We start from the raw sequence: 19488 nt of genomic DNA, 5'->3' as shown, positions 1-19488 counted from the left end.
TTGCCTAAATTTTAAATAGGCTCGTTTGTCATTATTTTTTTTCAAAATTAATAGTTTGTCATATTTCATGTGTGTCTCAATCGACACATCTGCGTCTATATCAGTACCTAATATTAATGTCATATAATTAAAAACCAAGTCATCTATAAATAAATAATAAATAATCCAACTCAAGAAACAAAAACCATCTTTTTCGTCATCTTAATCTTCTAGATTTGTAACATTAGATGAAAAACTGTTAATTTGATGCTGACATAGACATTTACATTATATTGGGTGCTAACATGAACCCTAAAATGTCAAATGAAACGCATGTGACAAATAAAAAATCGTTAACTTTGACGGTAAAGTAATAGAGGAATCAATTTGAAATTTGAGCAAAACCTAAAGACCTTATTTTTGAAATTGAAAACCTAAAAACTAAATCCAAATCCAATGAAAACATATGGACTAAATATAATTTTTTCCTAAAATTTTCTTTTAAATTGGGTTAGAAATTTAGAATCAATTTTTTTACTCCGGTTTATTAAATTAATATTTTTCTTTAGAACATATGATTCTCACATAATTTTAAAAATGTATATAAAAATTATATATTTTAAGAACGATGTCAATTTAATAGGTTGAATTGAAAAAAATCTCTCCAACCCAATTTAAATAAAAACTTTTGCCTATACAAAATTCTTGGATTATTTTTTCTTTTTATCATTTATTTGGAATTCAAAAAAAAAAAATTGTGGTTGATAATCTCACAATTCGCTGTAAGTGTTGTTAGGGTACATGTTAGATTGATGTGTCAATCCCTTTTCTTTTTCTTTTTCTTTTTCTTTTTTTCATGTTTTGAGTTTTATATTTTCTGTTGAGTACACTCATATTCAAGTTATGGACCCCATTATCCTTATTGATATAGGTGGATTAAGTATGCGATATTATTTCAAATTTATTACATAAAATTATTCCATTGAAGCGAAATTCTTCTAGGATTCATATTTTCTTGGAATTTCTTATGAATTAATTTCAAATATAATATAAGCATTCTCCTATTAACTTGACATTTTTCTCAACACTGAACTAGAAGAGTTATGACTTCTTCCCCTAGTTTTAGCAACTTATGGAAGATGTAAATGAACCCTTCCAATTTTATTTTATTTTTTTAAAAAAAAAAATCTCAAAGATAATTAAGATTTCCCTTAACAAAGGCAATAAATTCATGTAATTTAGCCCATGTTAAGTCTTGGTGAGCAAGAAAACAACTAGGCAAATCGGTGTTTAAGAGTAATGCAGCTTTTATTATCATTTTTTCATAGTGACGTTATAGTTCACGTGATATTTATCACGTCGGCCACCAAAATAATTAAATTTACTTGTCAAATTTTATTGCTTAATCATTTTCACTTATATAATACCATGTAGTACTCACATAAACCGTCAAATGAGTTTGTAAAGAATTATAGTAAAATTTGTAGGATCCTAAGTATGTAATGATCCCTAATTTTGCATTACTAATTTTTAAATGGCATAGCTGTGAAAGTAAACCCATTCACTACTGTTGAGCACCAATTTTACTAACAGTATGAACCTTTTTCTTTTTGCTAATCTTATAATTTCAAAATTCAAATAAAGAGATTTGGTGGATTCCTCCCAGAGTTTAATAAAATATTTTAAAGTATAAGTGAGCAAAATCACTAAAATTCAACACTGTGAGCCTATGAAATTCTTGGAGTGAGAACATAATATATAATATCAGTAGGAAGTATTGTGCCAATGATAATTTTCCTTTATACTAATACTATGAACTACATTTTTATTTTACAATTATAAAAAATAAAAATTTAAAGGTTGATTGAATTGTCACGTCAACATTAATTGGGATAAAAATATATATTTAATTTATAGCATCACTCTTTCTTTTAAAATCAAAAGATGATATAATGCCTTAAGCCCCACAATTAAATAGATCATTTGTAATTATTAAATTATTAGTTATTTCAAAAGTTTAAGTTGATAGAAAAAAATAAATTTAATTATTTAATTAATATTCTAACTTCCTCTTAATAAGTGAAACTCAACACATGTGAAAATATTGAAATGAGAGATGAAGAGGGATATAATGTTTGAACTCATAATTTTTACTCTGATATCATGTTAAATTACTAATTATTCACAATCTTAAATTAATAAAAAAATAATAATAAATTTAATCATTTAATTAATATTCTACCAATAATTATAACAAGTTAAAATAAATTTAATCATTTAGTTCATCTAACCTTCATAGTCAGGCCTATAATACAGTAGGAGGCCACTATCACTCCACAATTTTGGGCCTAAGCACAAGCTCCAAAGCTCAAGGCTAACACCCATTATAAGCATGATCAACCAAAGCAGCGCGCGCATCATTGAGTGCGCAAACATCTAACCTGAATTTGTTTCATTTTTGAAATTCCAAAGCATAAGCACAAATGAACTTGAGTTCATTATTAACAAGAAGAATAGCAGCATTTCATAATGGTTATAATTTTTCCGTTAGGGTGTTTATCCTATGGGAGAATACCCTAACAAGGTTTGGGAGAGAGAGATAGAGAGAGCAAAATCGGCAACTCAAATCCTGCACCACTGCAATTATATCTGTTAAACAGATATAATATTTGAAAGAGTCTGCAGTTGTATCTGTTAAACAGATATAACCTTTGAAAGAGTTGGGTCTGTTCACCATGATTGTTACAGTGTGTTAACCTATTACTGACCTTCATCTTTTACTAAAATCTGCCATTTGTTTGCTATTGATTTGTTCAGGCTCATTGTAAGATAAAGCAAAATGAACTTTTAACAGCCAGACAATCAACCCCACATAGCACAAATATAAACCTGCCATTTGAATGAAAAGGAGATTGTGAACTTCCAAGAAGACAATGATTACCCCAAATACTTTATTATGAAGGGTGCACAATCTAAAATTTAAGAAAATAACCTAAGCAAATGAAGATTAAAAAGATATTGTTGGAGGCTTCTGGCCGATGATCAACATAATTGAATGGTCCTAGATGGATTCAATTTTTCTCTAAATTAAGTTAGAAGAAATTTTTTTTTTTTTTTTTTTTTTAACATAGTCTATTAAATTAACATGTTTAAAATACACATGATTTTTTACGTTTATTTTCCGGCATATTAATTTAATAAACCAAATTAAAAAAAAAAATCTTCCAACTTAATTTAAATGAAAACTCTATTATAATTTCCTTACAAATTCATGTGACTGAGGGGGTGAAAAAATTTGATAGATAATTTTAATTGTTCAGCAGCTAACGTGATAAGTATCGTGTGGACTGTCACGTCAGTTTGTAAGTAACTTGTAATAAAAATTATACTGCCCCCGAACACCATTCTTATGGATCACCTCAAAGTCTTAATTAAGCCATTACTTGTCCCAAAAGTTTAAGTTTATAAAAAAAAATTAATTTAATTGTTTAATTAATATTTTAATATGAATAACTTTAGAAAGAATTTAGCCGGCTAAAAAGATGTGTCATCAACTTCAATATTGGTCTAAACAAGGGAAGAGACGACATAATAATTATGAGTAAAGTAAGAGAATAAAGCACAGGAAAAAGCATTTTTGGCCATGGTCACAAGCGCTTAAGCTGCTTTTGATTTCTTTCAGCTCCATCTTGCCTTTACTTTCTTTCCATCACTTTGGCATTGCTGCCCAAAGAAGAAAGGGATGTCATGTACAAAGTTGAACATGGTTAGCGAATGAAGGGCTTTTACAAGTAAAAATGTATTAGTATGGATGCATAAATTTTTATATGGTACCATCAGTGGTGGACGTAAGCATCTAAAGCCAAACCGGCCACCCCATATTTTTTTGGGTTCTCTCCATTTTTGCATAAAAACATAATACCCCGTTTAACTAGTGGGGTTAAATGCTATTTTGTTGCATATGCTTTGGACCATTATCAAATTGTCACTTCAGTTTCAAAAATTATTACATGTGGTACTTGGGGTTTGTCTAATTAATAAATTTAGTCCCTTCGTCCGTATTCTGTTCAAAGTATTAACAAACTGTCACATCAAGATATCACGTGTGGTAATGTTTAAAACCGAGGTGGCTATTTGATAATGGTCATAAGCATAGGTATCAAAATAACATTTAACCCTAACTATTGGGAGAAAGGAAAAGAGAGCTTGTATTCTGTGATGTAAGAATTCAATCTCTTTGTAACCTAACTGACCAACGATTTGGAATTATGGGAAAATAACCCTCTGATTTTTACTATACTTGGAAACTAAAGGAAAGGCCAATAAAGTTTTATGCTTTCCCTCCAATTTTCTCCAGTCCTTCTTTGGGTTTCTACAGAAGTACTACAGAATGTACTGGCAGCTTCTCCATCAAACCGTTCCTTGCTTCATCCAAAAAAACACCAGCCACCAATGAGGCAGAAAAAGACCTTTAACTAGTACTTCTTTTTATCTTTGCCTTCTTAAATAGAACTTTGCTTCCGAATAGAGTTTGAGGTTTCTTTTTAGGTGCTACTTCCTCGTTGCTTCTTGCAGGGGCAAAGTAAGCAAGAAAAGGAGAATGAAGCTGGTGGTGGAAGTAGTGGATGCTCATGATCTTATGCCTAAGGATGGTGAAGGGTCAGCCAGTTCATATGTAGAAGTTGATTTTGAAAACCAGTTAAGCAGAACCAAAACTATCCCAAAGAACCTCAAACCCATTTGGAACCAGAAACTTATCTTTGATTTCGACGAAACCAAAAACCACCAAGCCATAGAAATCTCTGTTTACAATGAGAGAAAACCAATTCCTGGTAGAAACTTCCTTGGTCGAGTAAGATTTCCTTGCTCAAATATTGTCAAGAAAGGTGAGGAAGCTTATCAAAGATTCCAGTTAGAAAGGAAGTGGTTCTTCTCACCTGTAAAAGGAGAGATTGGCCTAAAAATCTATCTTTCACCAGAGTCTAGTTCTAGCCCTCCACCTCCTCTTAATACTCCTCCCATTTCGGAAAATACAAATCTCCATAGTAAAACATTAGCAGCTGTTCCCAGAGCAGAAGTTCCTGTTATTGAAACTCCAAATGTTGCTGTCATAAGCAATTCTAGTTCCACTATTGCAGCAGTCAAGCCTACTGGTGCTGAACTTGCTAAAGAGACACAGGAAATCAAGGAACCTGAAGAAGAAAGAGCAGGAAGAGGCCAACATATATACAAGCACCAGTCTCTGCAGCAGCCAGGCGTCCCATTCACCATGCGCCAAGGCAATCCACAAGCTCATTCTAGCCTCCAAGAGGACTACGACTTGAAGGACACCAACCCACAACTTGGTGAGAGGTGGCCAAATAGTGCAGGATTCGGCGGAAGAGGGTGGTTGAGCAGTGAGAGATTCACAAGCACATATGACCTTGTTGAGCAGTCGTTTTATCTATATGTTCGAGTTGTGAAAGCAAAAGATCTTCCTCCCAGCTCCATTACTGGTAGCTGTGATCCTTATGTTGAAGTCAAGCTGGGGAACTATAAGGGAAGAACAAAGCATTTTGAAAAGAAAATGAATCCAGAGTGGCATCAGGTCTTTTCATTCTCAAAAGAACGCATTCAGTCATCAGTACTAGAGGTTTTTGTGAAGGATAAAGAAATGGTGGGAAGGGATGATTATCTTGGAAGGGTAGTTTTTGACTTGAATGAGATTCCAACCAGAGTTCCACCTGACAGTGCACTGGCTCCTCAGTGGTACAAATTGGAGGACCGGCGTGGACAAGGGAAGGTAAAGGGTGAGATCATGGTTGCAGTTTGGATGGGAACACAAGCTGATGAAGCCTTCCCAGAGTCATGGAATTCTGATGCTGCTGCTGTTTATGGAGAAGGTGTTTTTAACATCCGATCAAAGGTTTATGTATCTCCCAAATTGTGGTACCTCAGAGTAAATGTCATTGAAGCTCAGGACGTGCTGCCCAATGACAGAAACCGCCTTCCAGAAGTTTTTGTTAAAGCTCAGGTCGGAAACCAAGTGCTGAAAACCAAGGTATTGTTAAATCATTACTTATCCCAAAGTTTAAGCTTATAAGAAATAATAAATTTATTCATTTAATCAAAATTACTCCCACTCACGTGTGGTTTCAAACTTCTCCTTGATAAGAGAAGTCTAATACATGGAATATTTAATTGAAATGAGAGGTAAATGACAAAGATAAGGTTCGAATTCAGGACTTTTGGATCTAATACAATGTTAAATCACCATTTATTTCAAAAGTTTAAGCTTATAAGAAATGATAAATTAAATCATTTAAACAATATTGTACCAGGTATGTCCAACTCGCACCACTAACCCACTTTGGAATGAAGATTTAGTCTTTGTGGCAGCTGAGCCTTTCGAGGAGCAGCTGTTCGTTACTGTTGAGGATCGTTTGCACGCTACGAAAGACGAGGTGTTAGGGAAGATAACCCTGCCACTTGACATGTTTGAGAGGCGGCTTGACCACCGGCCAGTTCATACTCGATGGTTCAATCTTGAGAAATATGGTTTTGGAGTCTTGGAAGCTGACAGGCGGAAGGAGCTCAAGTTTTCAAGCAGAATTCACCTAAGAGTTTGTCTTGAAGGTGGATACCATGTATTAGATGAATCGACTATGTACATAAGTGATCAAAGGCCAACGGCAAAGCAGCTCTGGAAACAGCCCATTGGGATATTGGAAGTGGGCATTTTGAGTGCACAGGGGCTTCTCCCAATGAAGATGAAAGATGGCCGAGGGAGTACAGATGCTTATTGTGTAGCTAAGTATGGCCAGAAATGGGTTCGAACCAGAACAATCCTTGACGCCTTCAATCCCAAATGGAATGAGCAGTACACATGGGAAGTTTACGACCCCTGCACAGTGATAACATTGGGAGTTTTCGACAACTGCCACTTGGGTGGAGGTGAGAAGACAACTGCTGGCACTGCAGCAAGAGATTCCCGGATAGGAAAGGTACCGTTAAATCACCACTTGTTTCAAAAGTTTAAGCTGATAGAAATAGATAAATTTAATCATTTAACTCATATTCTAACAGGTACGTATTCGGCTATCAACACTAGAAGCCCATCGAGTATACACACATTCTTACCCCCTTCTTGTTCTTCAACCACATGGAGTAAAGAAAATGGGAGAGCTCCAACTAGCCATTCGTTTCACCACCCTTTCTCTAGCCAGCATGGTTTATATTTATGGGCATCCCTTGCTTCCAAAAATGCATTACTTGCATCCCTTCACAGTGAATCAAGTAGACAATTTAAGATACCAAGCCATGAATATTGTGGCAGTAAGGCTTGGTAGAGCCGAACCGCCTCTCAGAAAAGAAGTGATAGAGTACATGTTAGATGTAGATTCCCACATGTGGAGTATGAGAAGAAGCAAAGCTAACTTCTTTCGAGTCATGTCGCTTCTTTCCGGATTGTTTTCTATGAGCCGATGGTTCGGCGATGTTTGCGACTGGAAGAACCCCATCACATCAGTTTTGGTTCATATACTATTTCTGATACTGATTTGGTATCCAGAGCTGATTCTTCCAACCCTCTTCCTCTATATGTTCCTCATCGGGTTATGGAACTATAGGTTCCGGGCGCGGCACCCGCCGCATATGGATACTAAAGTCTCGTGGGCAGAGGCAGTGCACCCTGATGAGCTTGATGAGGAATTTGACACATTTCCTACTTCAAGACCGCATGACATAGTTCGAATGAGGTATGACAGGCTGAGAGGTGTTGCAGGGAGGATTCAAACAGTGGTGGGCGACATTGCAACGCAGGGGGAGAGATTTCAGTCTCTGCTCAGCTGGAGAGACCCAAGAGCAACTAGCCTTTTCGTGTTGTTCTCTCTTTGTGCAGCTGTGGTGCTTTATGTGACACCCTTCAGAGTGGTGGCTCTGCTTGCAGGCTTGTATTACTTGCGGCACCCTAGGTTTCGGAGCAAGCTACCTTCTGTACCAAGCAATTTCTTCAAGAGATTGTCAGCTCGAACAGATAGCTTACTATGATACTAAATGCGTCCGAGTTCATGAGAAAGTGGTTGTCATTACTTTATTTTGGTTTATTGCTTCGTTCCTGTGATTTTACCCTCTGTATCGTGTGAGTTTCAATAAATGGAAAGTTTTAAATTTCTTTTTTCTTTTTCAGGACGTAATCTAAGGTAAAATATTCAATTCTATGACGTGCTCATTGGTATGAGGCAGGGCTTAATTTAGCATGTAAATCATTTACAATTCTTTCATTCAATATTAATGATTAGAGTAATTATAGAATTAAGACTTCTATCCCCACTTATTCCAAAAAAGTAACGAAATTAATTCAAATTTCAATAACAATTTTAAAAGACAAATCACTTTAGGAAGACAAAATAAAAAGATGAGCATTACTTTTACTAGCATGTGATTGGAAAAAAGTCACCAAGTTCTAGAAAAATTGTAAATAGCTTGTAATAAGAAGTTGAAGGACAATCACAAGTTTTATAAAGTTGGCATAAATGACGGTATCCAGATCCTCCACATTTTTGCTCCTTGGATTGCTAGGAATTCAAACAAGAATTTCTCCGAGACACTACATACCCCACCTGTCCATGCAGGCAAGCGAAGCAAATGGCCTAAAACTTGTTTGGGCAGGTAAACCCATATTAACTCTCAAAATCTGGGAAACAATTTCTGGAACATCCCCATGCAACCATATATATCGAAGAACAAATCACACATCATATTATATCAGTAGTGAGTTGCACTTGCATCCCCACAACAAAATTGGAAAATGGAAAATTTCTTGAACAATGCATCACCTAACACAACATCAAATTTAGCTGTCTATTACCAATGGAACTTGAAGAGTACATCCGCTACGACAAAGTTCAAGCAAAACAAAACAAGGTAACGAAGATTCAATCCTAACACATCCCAGTGTCTCAATCTAGAACTTCAGCTCATGGGGTTTCATGCCCGACTTCAGAGAGAACCTTGCAGCCAAGTAGGCCTTCAATTCTGAAACTCCCTCGATGCATTTTATCAATGGTGTATCCACTGTTTTCTGGTCATCTTTTTTCTCTTGTGGGAGCACATTCTTCTCCTACAATTTCAAAAAAAGATAATAGGAAATCTGAACAAACAAACACAAAAAAAAAATAAAAAAAATCCCACGATTCACTGCAAATACAATCAAAATTAACAAACAAACCTCTTTATCTGCCTCAAAAAACTCGCCTTCTCCCTTCTTTTTCTTCTTCTGGGCTTCCTTGGCAAAATACTTGTCATCAAACTTATCCAAGTTAACACCAGAGATATCCACCTTTGTGGAAGTAGCAATCATATAAGACTGATTCACCCGTCTTAGAGGAACACCATTAATCTTGAATGGTCCTGCATTGGTAAGTTAAAAGATATTAGCAAAGCCATAAATAAAATTTGTGACATTGGGCAAAGGCAATTAATGGCCCCAACCTTTTCAGTAATTGAAGTGCATCAAAATCTAATGATCCACAAAACCAGCACTCATCTAATACATTATTCCAAAAACAATTAGAGAAAAGTTGCTTCTGCATTACCAATTTTTCAAGACCAACCAGAAAAACTAATCACCACAATATACTTCTTAAACCGTTAGGCTACCTGTGGTTTGATCTAATTTGAATTTGAAAGATTGCTGAACGTGGCAAATTTCTAATAACTGAAGACTGTTTTGAGATATTCACCACCATTTAATGTTACGTTAGTTTAATCTGTTTATAATGAGAAAAATAGCATATGCATATCAACCACACAAAAATATAAATCTCATTATACACCCACAATCAAATCCAACCACAAATATGCTCCCAAAAATATCCCATTTGGTTCCTAAGAAACCTACAAGATAAATCTACTTGAGAAAAAAAAAAACTCATCATTTCAGAACCAAGTTTGCACAAAAACTGTGTTGAAAGTTCTGGTTGGGCAATTACCACATGCACATACATATTGCTAATACACTTAGAAACTTTAATATCAATCACATGATGTGCTCGAACCACAACCACAATGGGACACTACCACTTAAATTTGCAAGCAGGAGACCCAAATGTACAGAAACAAGCAACTCAAGTTGGAATGGCCTCTTCGATTATTTATCCTATAACATTAACTAATCGGTCAAAATATGTATACTTAACAAACCAAAACAAAACACCACTCACCAGTGACCAAAAGCAATCCAGATGGCAGCTGCTTCAGGAAAACAACTCTCTTTCCCTTGAACCTCCCAGCAAGTATGATCAGCACAGTACCCGGAGTGATACTAGCCCTAGAAATTGAATAAATAAATAAATAAATTTCCAAAAATAGAAAACCACATAAGACAAAACATAATTACACTTGTCAATTAGAAATTTATATCTGGGGTACAAGAAAATGAAAATCCCAATTCAATTCATCTAATTGATTGCACCCATCTCTTTTAAATTAAAATTAATTACTTGTTTATCCTAGGTAACAGAAATGCCATCAGATTCAGCCATTTTATCCTCTGTCCCACATTTTCACAAAAATAAACCAAATTGTAAACCCTACAAACAAACTAGATAGGCATACACATATATACCAATCATGATTATAACTTCCACCATTTCCCACATTTTCAATCAACTGAGATCGACCACCACCAAAAGAATGGGTACATAGACCAACACTTATAAATCCATAAGTCCGATAAGATCAACCCAGAAAGTGATTCATTGGAATGAAAAATACCCACGAGCAAATTAATAAGTGAAACACTCACAAATACATGTGGACATGCAAATCTAAACATTTTCCCCACATCTTTCCAGCAACCAAACAATGCCCAAAATAATCCATGTAACAACCATAGATACATATAGTTGTGGATTTGTATATAAATATTAACAAAAAAAATAGATTCATTGAAATGAAACTAACCCAAAGAAAAATGATAAGTACAAAGCTTTAAAAAAATACATTTTCCCCACATTTTCGGCAACCAACCAGTACTCAGAACCCAATAACCATATATACACCAATAAATACATATAATTGCAAATATCATACCCTAAAAGAGAGAGATTCATCGAAATAAAAACTACCCAGAAGCAATTAAAACCACAATTTTCCCACATCTTCTCAGCAACCACGGAGTACCCAAACGAACCCAATCTTCGATACATTCAATTGTGAGCATAGACACACATATACACCCATATATAAAGGTAGACAGATAGATATACCTGAGCTTGGTAGGCTTGTGTTTACGCTTGTTGACGAGGGGCTTCTTGACATCATCGGCGGGGTAGAACTTGGGGGGCTTCTCGGCCGGAGAGGGAGCCTTGGGCTTGGCATCGTGGCGAGGGAAAACTCCGCCGTTTTTGGCCTTGATGGCCCAGAGGCCTCTCTTGTGGTACATCTTAGACCTCGAGTACTTCCCAATCCCACGGATGAGATCAGGGTTCCTGCTCACCTTCGGTGTTCTCTGCTTCGGCGCCATTGATTGCTCTCTCTCCCTCTCTCTTGGTCTCTGTGAGTGAGTGAACGAAAATGGGAGGCTCTACCGCAAAACCCTAGTTTGCGAGGGTTATATATATAATGTACATATAGGCGGGTCGGGGTGAGAAAGCCCTAGAAAACCCTAATGGGCTTAAGAGCAGGCCTATCTCAGGCTTGGGCTTGGGCTTTGAGATTTTAATTTTTTAGGGTTAAATACTCTATTATTATTTGAGTTTTAAGCGTTTTTAAATTTAATACTTGAGTTTTCATTTGTATCATAGATGGTACCTGAGTTAAGGATAAAAACTCATTTGGTACCTCTGTTAGATTTTTTGTCATAAAATTAAGGGTTAAATACATATTTGCCCCCTGTGCTTTACGACCTTTATTTTTTACCCACTCAATTTCATTTTTTATCAAATTTGGTACCTGTGGTATATGAAAAGACGGAAATGATACCTCCGTCTGATTTTCCGTCCAAAACTAACGTTCACCCACATCATTGGGTACCTAAAAATTTGAAGCCCAGAACCCAATTCTTTACACATCGTTTCCAACAACATCCAGACAACAACATAACAGAAAATGCCGTGGGTGGACGTTAGTTTTGGACGGAAAATCAGACGGAGGTACCATTTCCATCTTTTTATATACCACAGGTACCAAAATTGATAAAAAGTGAAACTGAGGGGGCAAAAAATAAAGGTCGTAAAGCACAGGGGCAAATATGTATTTAACCCTAAAATTAATGGTCTGCCACGTGTTAACCGTTGAGGTTGACACGTGGCACAATATAAAAAATTAAAAATTATATAAAAATAATAAAATAATACAATTTTAAAAAAAAAATTGGAAAAAAAAAAAAAAAAGAGGGTTGGCTGGCCAGGCTGGTTGGTCCACGAGGGTAGTTCGGTCACCCCATGGGCAAACCCTCAAAAAAAAAAAAAATTAGAGGGTTTGATCTTTGAGGATGGTCAAACCACCCCCAAAAGCCATGGGGGTGGTTCGGTTTGGCCAAAATGGGGGTGGCTAGCCACTCCCATGGTGGCCAAGGGGGGTGGCTCAACCACCCCTCTTCTTTTTTATTTTCTTTTTTTCAATTTATTTATTTATTTAAAAAAAAGTATTATTTTATTATATTTATTTTAAATTTTACATGTGGCAGACCATTAATTTTATGACGAAAAATCTAACAGAGGTAACAAATAGGTTTTTACCCATAATTTAGGTACTACCTATAATACAAATAAAAACTCAGGTGCTAAATTTAAAAATGCTTAAAACTCAAATACCAATAGAGTATTTAACCCTACTTTTTTTATAACAAAAAATTCAAATGACTCTTTCAAATGTATTTGGTGTCATTCTCTTGCGCATCTCTCTTACACATTCATCATTGAATCTGTGAAACTCACATGTGGTCGGCACATCTCTTGTGCGGAAATGGATAGAAGAATAAAACCAAACATTTTTCTATATATATATATATATATATATATATATAAAAGAGCCCTTTCAATTACTAGTCATTTAAAAATAAAAATAAAAAATCTCGCAAAGTGATAAGTGTAACATTTTGATACATCAAACTACTATTTTGTGGCAAAAATGTCAATCCGTTAGCATTCCCATTATAATAGATGGAAAAAACAAAATTTGACCATAATCTTCCGAAAATGCCTTCACTTTGACAATTGAAAATCAAATTTACAAATTTTAATATTAATACTAAATTTATTTTTCTTTTTTAAATAAAAATTATTTGGCCACTAGAATGAGAAGGGGGGTGGCTAGCCACTAGGGGTGGTCGTGAACCACCCCCAACCACCTTTGGGGGTGGCCTGCAACCACCCCAGCCCATGGGATATATTACAGGAAGAAAAATAGAAGTGTTTCATCCAACCTAACGGTCAATTCTAATGGAATGGCTTATTTACTATAAAATAATAGTTCGACGTATTAAAGTGTCACACATGTCAATTTGTGAGGCATTTTAAAAAAAAAAAAAAATTGGTAATTGATGACTTTTTTATATTTTTTCCTATAAATAATTATTTTTAATGAGGAATGCTACATATCATCCCCTTGTCCTCCTTTTGTCATTCCAAAATTGATGTGGCTCTTAAAATCACCATTGAATTTATGATAGATCATTGTTGGATTTTGATCTAATGATGATTTTAATAGCCACATCAATTTTGGGATGACAAAAGGAGAACAAGGGGATGATATGTAGCATTCCTCTTTTTTAATATTTTGTTTGCCCAAGTAGGTCCAATAGTAGGTCCAATATCCATAAAAGCCTTATAGGCTGGTCCGATCCAGTCTTTTTAAGCCCAAATTTATATAAATAAATAAAAAATTACAAATATATTTATTTATATATATAAAGATATATATTATTTTTCTTTATATTTATTGACTTATTGTATTGTAGCCTGTAGGCCTGGCCTAAACGGCTAAACCCACAAACAAACCAAAAAGCCTCAACCAGATAATGTGAGAGACAAACCAAAAAGCCACAAACCCATTCTTCTCCATCTCTCTCTCCTCAATACCAGAACTCTCACTCCACTTCCTGCAAAAGAGATGGCTTCAGTCTCATCCCTACAGCTCTCCCCTCCCAATCTCCTCCACAACCCCACAAAACCCCTCACACTCCCACCAAAGCTCCACCTCCAAACCCACTTCCAAAACCTTCCAAAGCTCACTTCGTTACCTCTCATTCTCACCCACAAGCGCTCCCAAACTCTGCTCTTCGCTGTAGCCGAGGAGACCCAGGTTGCTTCGGTTGACCCGTCCTCGGTGGCTGCGAGGAGATTGTATGTAGGCAACATTCCGAGGACCGTGGACAACGCCGAGCTCACCCGGATTGTCGAGGAGCACGGTGCTGTGGAGAAAGCTGAGGTATTTTGCCTCTGAAAAATTGTCTCGCAGTTTTGAAGTTTCAGTGTTGTGTGGAGTTGTTGTGCTGTTTTGATTATTAGGTTACTGAAAAAGTTAAGTTTTGTTAATATGGTATTTGGGATATTATCATATGCCCTTGCGTGAAGGATAAAATGTTAGAAATTATTTTGTGTGTGTGTTCTCACTTGAAAGATAAAAAACATGTCTTTTGGCAGAAGTTCTTATGTGTATGTTTCGAAAGATAAAAAAAAAAAAAAAAAAAGTCTTTTGGTAGAAATTCGTGTGTGTGTGTTTTGGATAAATTAAGGTCTTAAAATGGTGAATTAGACTGAAATAGATTTTGGGTTATGTTCAGTGATACAAACTGATTTCTGTGAAGTGGTGGAAAGCAGTGGTTGGGTGTAGATGGAACTACTCCTCTTCTTTTTATCCTTTTAAGTTCGTCATGGCTATGGTTTGTGTCTCCTACTTTTTACAAAAATTTAGGAGCATGGACAAAATCCTTTTTTCTGAAGTTGTTTGAATTGAGATAGTTTAAGTTTAGAGCATTGTTCTTTTACTTGTGGCCAATGAGAAACAAGTAATAGCTGGGAACACAAATGATATTTTTCTTACACTGTTTAATAGTACTCCATCAGAAGACCTTTTCTTCTAAATTTAGCTGAAACATATGACACTAGTAAGCATATAACCAGTTGAATGGTAGATGTATGATAAGTACTCTACAAGGAACTACTTGATTTGTTATTTGAGGGGCTTTTAGTTCAATACATAGGTTGCTCTGGCAATTTGAGATGACCTTCTTTCCATTTTTTTTTTCATAGGTGATGTATGATAAGTACTCTGGAAGAAGCCGCCGATTTGCATTTGTTGTGATGAAGACAGTTGAGGATGCAAATGCAGTAATTGAGAAACTGAATGGAACTGTACGTTGAAAATTATTGAACGAGAAATTTAAAATCATATAACACCACATGCTAATATTCATCATTTTATGGTGAACGGCTAATGAGTTCCAATATGATGTTAATGACAGGAAGTTGGAGGACGTGAGATCAAAGTAAATATAACAGAAAAGCCTTTGACGACAGTAGATTCGTCACTTCTCCAGGCAGAGGAATCCCAATTTGTTGACAGCCCCCACAAGGTTTATGTAGGAAATCTTGCCAAGATAGTAACCGCAGATACGCTCAAAAACTTTTTCTCTGAGAAGGGAAAGGTTCTTAGTGCAAAGGTTTCACGGGTTCCGGGGACCTCAAAATCCACTGGGTTTGGCTTTGTTACCTTTTCTTCAGAGGAGGATGTAGAAGCTGCGATCTCATCTTTGAACAACACTGTAAGTTGTTCACTGCCCCTGTTTTACCTAGTTGAAGCTTTGTTTATGCACAAACATAGGCACTGGTATGCGGATGGTTAGTTATGTTTGTGGATGGCTTGTGTTTGTGTGATTCCAATACTTTTCAAGAAATTCAGATCTGTTAGTTATGATTCCCATCTTTGATTGCTGTCATGATGCCTCTAGCTAATCTTCCATGATTGCTGTCATGATACCTCTACCTCATCTTCCATGATGTCCTTCCATCATTGACGTGGATGGATATAGAACAGGCCTCCATAATAATGTCTTTCGGTGCTGCTTTCTCATCTTCCTTGATTTATTCTCAACTTATCAGATACATGGGAACTGGCTATATCTTTAAAGATGCCATCACTAGCCCATGTCTTTCATGAAGAAGCTATTCAATATTTGTTGATAATAATTGGAACCCTTTTCACGAAATTGGCTTTCTTGTTGTTTGGACAATTCATTCCCTAATATTCTTTCTTCATTGCAGTCGTTAGAAGGGCAACCAATTCGCGTAAACAAGGCATGAAATAGGGGGGAGCACCATGGTGTTTGGAGCATGTCCATTTTGTATCCTTTGTATGAAAATGAGGACGGTTTTTTTCACTTGAAATGAATTTTAGGAATTAGTACTTTGTCTCTTTCATAGTTCTGATTGTTTTTCTGATAGGGTTCTGCACTTGTTTCTCAGCAGAAGCCCACTGGTGCATCTGATATTAAAAAGTATATAGTACGGCTAATATGCCAAGCCTGGCAAATTGGTGCCTCTAGTTAATGATCGTTCTTCAAGTTGATGATAAATGAGCTCAATCAAGCCTTCTATTGTTCAAGCTTGGCTTTGTTGAATATTACCAATTATGAGTTTGCTTGGCAAAACTCTTTAGAGGATGTTTTTTATTTGGAAAAATGTTTTAATTTAACATAAAAGTGAAAGTTGTTTTGATTTTTTTTTTTTTTTTTTTTTTGGTGTGTGTGTGTTTTGAGTTGCTTATTAATGCTTTTGTTTTTTTGGTAGAAAGCAAAAGGCTTGGACAAAAAGCATTGTCAAATGAAGTTTCTCAAAACAAAAAAGGGAAAGGCTTTAGTAGATAGATAAATTTTTTCTCCTAGCTTGGCTGGGGAATTTTCTCAATTCAATCTATTATACTGACATATGTCTAAACCATAAGTGATTTTCACATTAATCTTTAATTTTTCAAGTAACGCTTTATGCTATCATTTTATTCTCCTTTTATCTTCCAAAATCACCATTAAATCAAAATTTAATGGTGATTTTAAAAGTCACATGAACTTGAGGATAAAATGATGGTATTTAAAATTACTCTTAATTTTCATATGTTTTTGTTTGCTATCAAGTACTTGATCTTCGATTCCCTTCATTCATATTTTCAATCATATCCGATGTTAATATCCTACTTCTGGTCCACTTGAGTGATTATGTCTTTGTAAACCACAGGCTCATCTTGAGTACAGAAGCAATTAAGCAAATATCAAAAAAGAAAGAAAGAAAGAAAGAAAAAAAAAATGGAGTTGTTTTAAAAACTTCAAAGATTAAATCAAATGGATCAATAGTTTTGGGACAATATTCAAATTCATATTTTAACCTTATGGCTTATGTTAATCTTAAAATTTATATAAAATTTACTTGTAGGTCCAAATCTAATCCAAACTTGTTGAAAAAAAGGGTAAAAAAAAAACATATAAACAATGTTAGAAAAACCTAGTTATATGAAAGCAATACACCATTAACCATTTATTCATTTTGCTATTGGCTTATTTCATGTTCTTATTCTTTTTTTAGATAATCAAGAATAATAAAAAAAAAAAACAGTAAAATTATATTTGCCTCCATGAATTGACACCCCATTTGTAATTTTTTCAAATTACTTTTGTGATGCAACCTTCTTCAACTACCAATCGGTAGTTGCAGAAAGACCGTTCTATTAGTCGAGGGCATTAAAATCTTAGTGAAATATGCTGTCGTGGTATAAATTAATAATTTTTTATTTTAATTTTTTACTAAGGGATAATTTAAGAACTATTAATCTATATTACCTTATTATAATGTCACGTCAACACAGTGTGATCGTAGCACTAAGGGTATTGTTTCTCTTTTCTTAGAGAAAAAATCGCACGCAAGAATTCATTCTTGTTTCTTTTCTTCTCCACGACATATCATTCAAAATCATGTTTAACCGTGCATGGTGATGGCACGAACAAAACACAGGGTTTGGAGAAAACAAGCACAAATAACACGTGCAAGGGCATTGAAGCCATTTGCCATTTGCCTATAAAATGGAGACCCCGGACAGTTGCGTTCCTCATCCTCTGCAAAACATTATTGTTCCATCTTTCCCAAACATACCCTCGAGCAACCGAAGATGCCGCTGAAGCTGTTGGACGCCACTGTGTCAAGCTTTGAGAGCGTGTTTGAGAAGTTCAGATCAGAAGCACCCCAAAACAAAGCCAATCTGATCCTCTTCTTGGCTGACAAAGACCCTTCTACCTCTCTCAGCTGGTGCCCTGGTAACCCATATATTGTTCTCTTTCCCCATGACAGAAATCTTGCGATTTTTTTTTTTTTTTCGTTTTATTTGTTGCAAATTGTTTGTGGGTTTTTGGTTTTTTGTCACGATGTATTGATTATTAGATAAAATTCTTGTGAAGCTCTTGCTTTTCTGTGATTTATATGGGTATATGATGATAGTGTACATGTGTCTGTAAAAAGTAAAAGTAGATCATGATAGACTATGTATCACCATGTATGTGCGAATGGTTCTGCTAGCTATTCACCTTTTGTGGGTATTCTGTATCTGATTACTTCTAGTAAGACTGTAAGATTCATTGCATTTGTTTAAATGTTGCTTTGATTTTAGAATAAACGTACTAGCATGGGTTAACTTTAGATTCTGCTTGTGCCTGCTTTGTTTGTATTGCCAATAAGCTATAGCTCATTTGGCACCTTCTCCCTTCCATCACAATCGTGGTTTAAGGGTCCGTTTGGTTTAGCAATTTCAAAATGTGCGGTATGATAATTATTTCAAAACCCGATTTTTAAAAACGCAATATTCATTCTGAGTTCAGTTTCTTTTCCACTTCTGTTTTGGACCCTTTGAAGGGTAATCCGTAATGACAGCTTGAGTCTCAGAAATGCTGACAGAAAATGTGTACTCTTGGGGAAATGTGTCCTTTTAATCTTAAAATTTTCTGGAGGAAGAAGTTTTCATTCATTGCTTGATGAAAAGCATGAAAACGTTGGACTGAATTTACTAGTTAAAAGTGTTTTCTTGTGAGATCTGTACAGTATGTAATCATGTCTTGATTTTTGGCCCTCTTCTTTTCCAGATTGTGTAAGAGCTGAACCTGTAATCTACAAGAAGCTGGAGACAACATCAGATGATGTTGTGCTTTTGAGAGCTTTTGTTGGAGATAGGCCAACATGGAGGAATCCCCAGCATCCATGGAGAGTAGACTCGAGGCTTAAGCTCACAGGAGTTCCAACACTAGTCCGCTGGGAAAACGACACCATCCGAGGCCGTCTTGAAGACCATGAAGCACACATTGAAAATAAAATCGATGCCCTTCTTGCTGGCAACTAACTGTTTATTGCTTCCCATATGTAAGATGGTTGTGACTTCCATATGTTTTTCAGGGCATCTTTTTGATCTATTGGTAGTTCATTCTGTATCCTTGTAAGCCTGGTTAATACTATTGCAGCTTACCAGTCAATGAAATAAAGTTTTCATGCAAGT

At 35.6% G+C, this 19488-nt stretch overlaps 4 protein-coding genes across 8 annotated transcripts; 3 read left to right on the top strand and 1 right to left on the bottom strand.

Moving 5' to 3' along the window:
* The first annotated feature begins 4519 nt into the window (after positions 1 to 4519).
* On the top strand, positions 4520 to 8185 carry LOC133880686 (FT-interacting protein 1). Its single transcript, XM_062319678.1, has 3 exons — positions 4520 to 6019; positions 6300 to 6962; positions 7045 to 8185. Exons 1-3 carry the CDS (start codon positions 4580 to 4582, stop codon positions 8005 to 8007), a joined length of 3066 nt encoding a protein of 1021 aa, XP_062175662.1. The 5' UTR covers positions 4520 to 4579; the 3' UTR covers positions 8008 to 8185.
* Positions 8186 to 8693: 508 nt separating this feature from the next.
* Positions 8694 to 11560, bottom strand: LOC133880078 (large ribosomal subunit protein eL6-like). Its single transcript, XM_062318961.1, has 4 exons — positions 11229 to 11560; positions 10182 to 10288; positions 9188 to 9369; positions 8694 to 9079 (listed from the first exon to the last, which is right to left on the bottom strand). The coding sequence occupies exons 1-4, from the start codon at positions 11483 to 11485 to the stop codon at positions 8924 to 8926; spliced, it is 702 nt and encodes a 233-aa protein (XP_062174945.1). The 5' UTR covers positions 11486 to 11560; the 3' UTR covers positions 8694 to 8923.
* Positions 11561 to 13938: 2378 nt separating this feature from the next.
* LOC133880756 (small ribosomal subunit protein cS22) lies at positions 13939 to 16591 on the top strand. 5 transcript variants are annotated; one of them, XR_009902394.1, is made up of 5 exons: positions 13939 to 14391; positions 15216 to 15317; positions 15428 to 15727; positions 16227 to 16315; positions 16431 to 16591. XR_009902394.1 is itself a non-coding variant. In XM_062319753.1 (5 exons), exons 1-4 carry the CDS (start codon positions 14074 to 14076, stop codon positions 16263 to 16265), a joined length of 759 nt encoding a protein of 252 aa, XP_062175737.1. In that variant the 5' UTR covers positions 13939 to 14073; the 3' UTR covers positions 16266 to 16306; positions 16431 to 16591. The 5 variants fall into 5 exon arrangements, 3 of the variants coding, with proteins under 3 accessions (XP_062175737.1, XP_062175736.1, XP_062175735.1); XR_009902393.1 differs by having other exon boundaries at positions 16428 to 16591; XM_062319753.1 differs by having other exon boundaries at positions 16227 to 16306.
* A 1454-nt stretch (positions 16592 to 18045) lies between these two features.
* On the top strand, positions 18046 to 19486 carry LOC133879964 (thioredoxin-like protein Clot). Its single transcript, XM_062318796.1, has 2 exons — positions 18046 to 18262; positions 19082 to 19486. The coding sequence occupies exons 1-2, from the start codon at positions 18118 to 18120 to the stop codon at positions 19333 to 19335; spliced, it is 399 nt and encodes a 132-aa protein (XP_062174780.1). The 5' UTR covers positions 18046 to 18117; the 3' UTR covers positions 19336 to 19486.
* Positions 19487 to 19488: the final 2 nt, after the last annotated feature.

This window comes from Alnus glutinosa, chromosome 10, assembly GCF_958979055.1.
Source record: "Alnus glutinosa chromosome 10, dhAlnGlut1.1, whole genome shotgun sequence".
Taxonomy (NCBI): domain Eukaryota; kingdom Viridiplantae; phylum Streptophyta; class Magnoliopsida; order Fagales; family Betulaceae; genus Alnus; species Alnus glutinosa.
The sequence above is the reverse complement of the archived record's forward strand: the minus strand, read 5'-3'. Positions and strand labels throughout refer to the sequence as shown.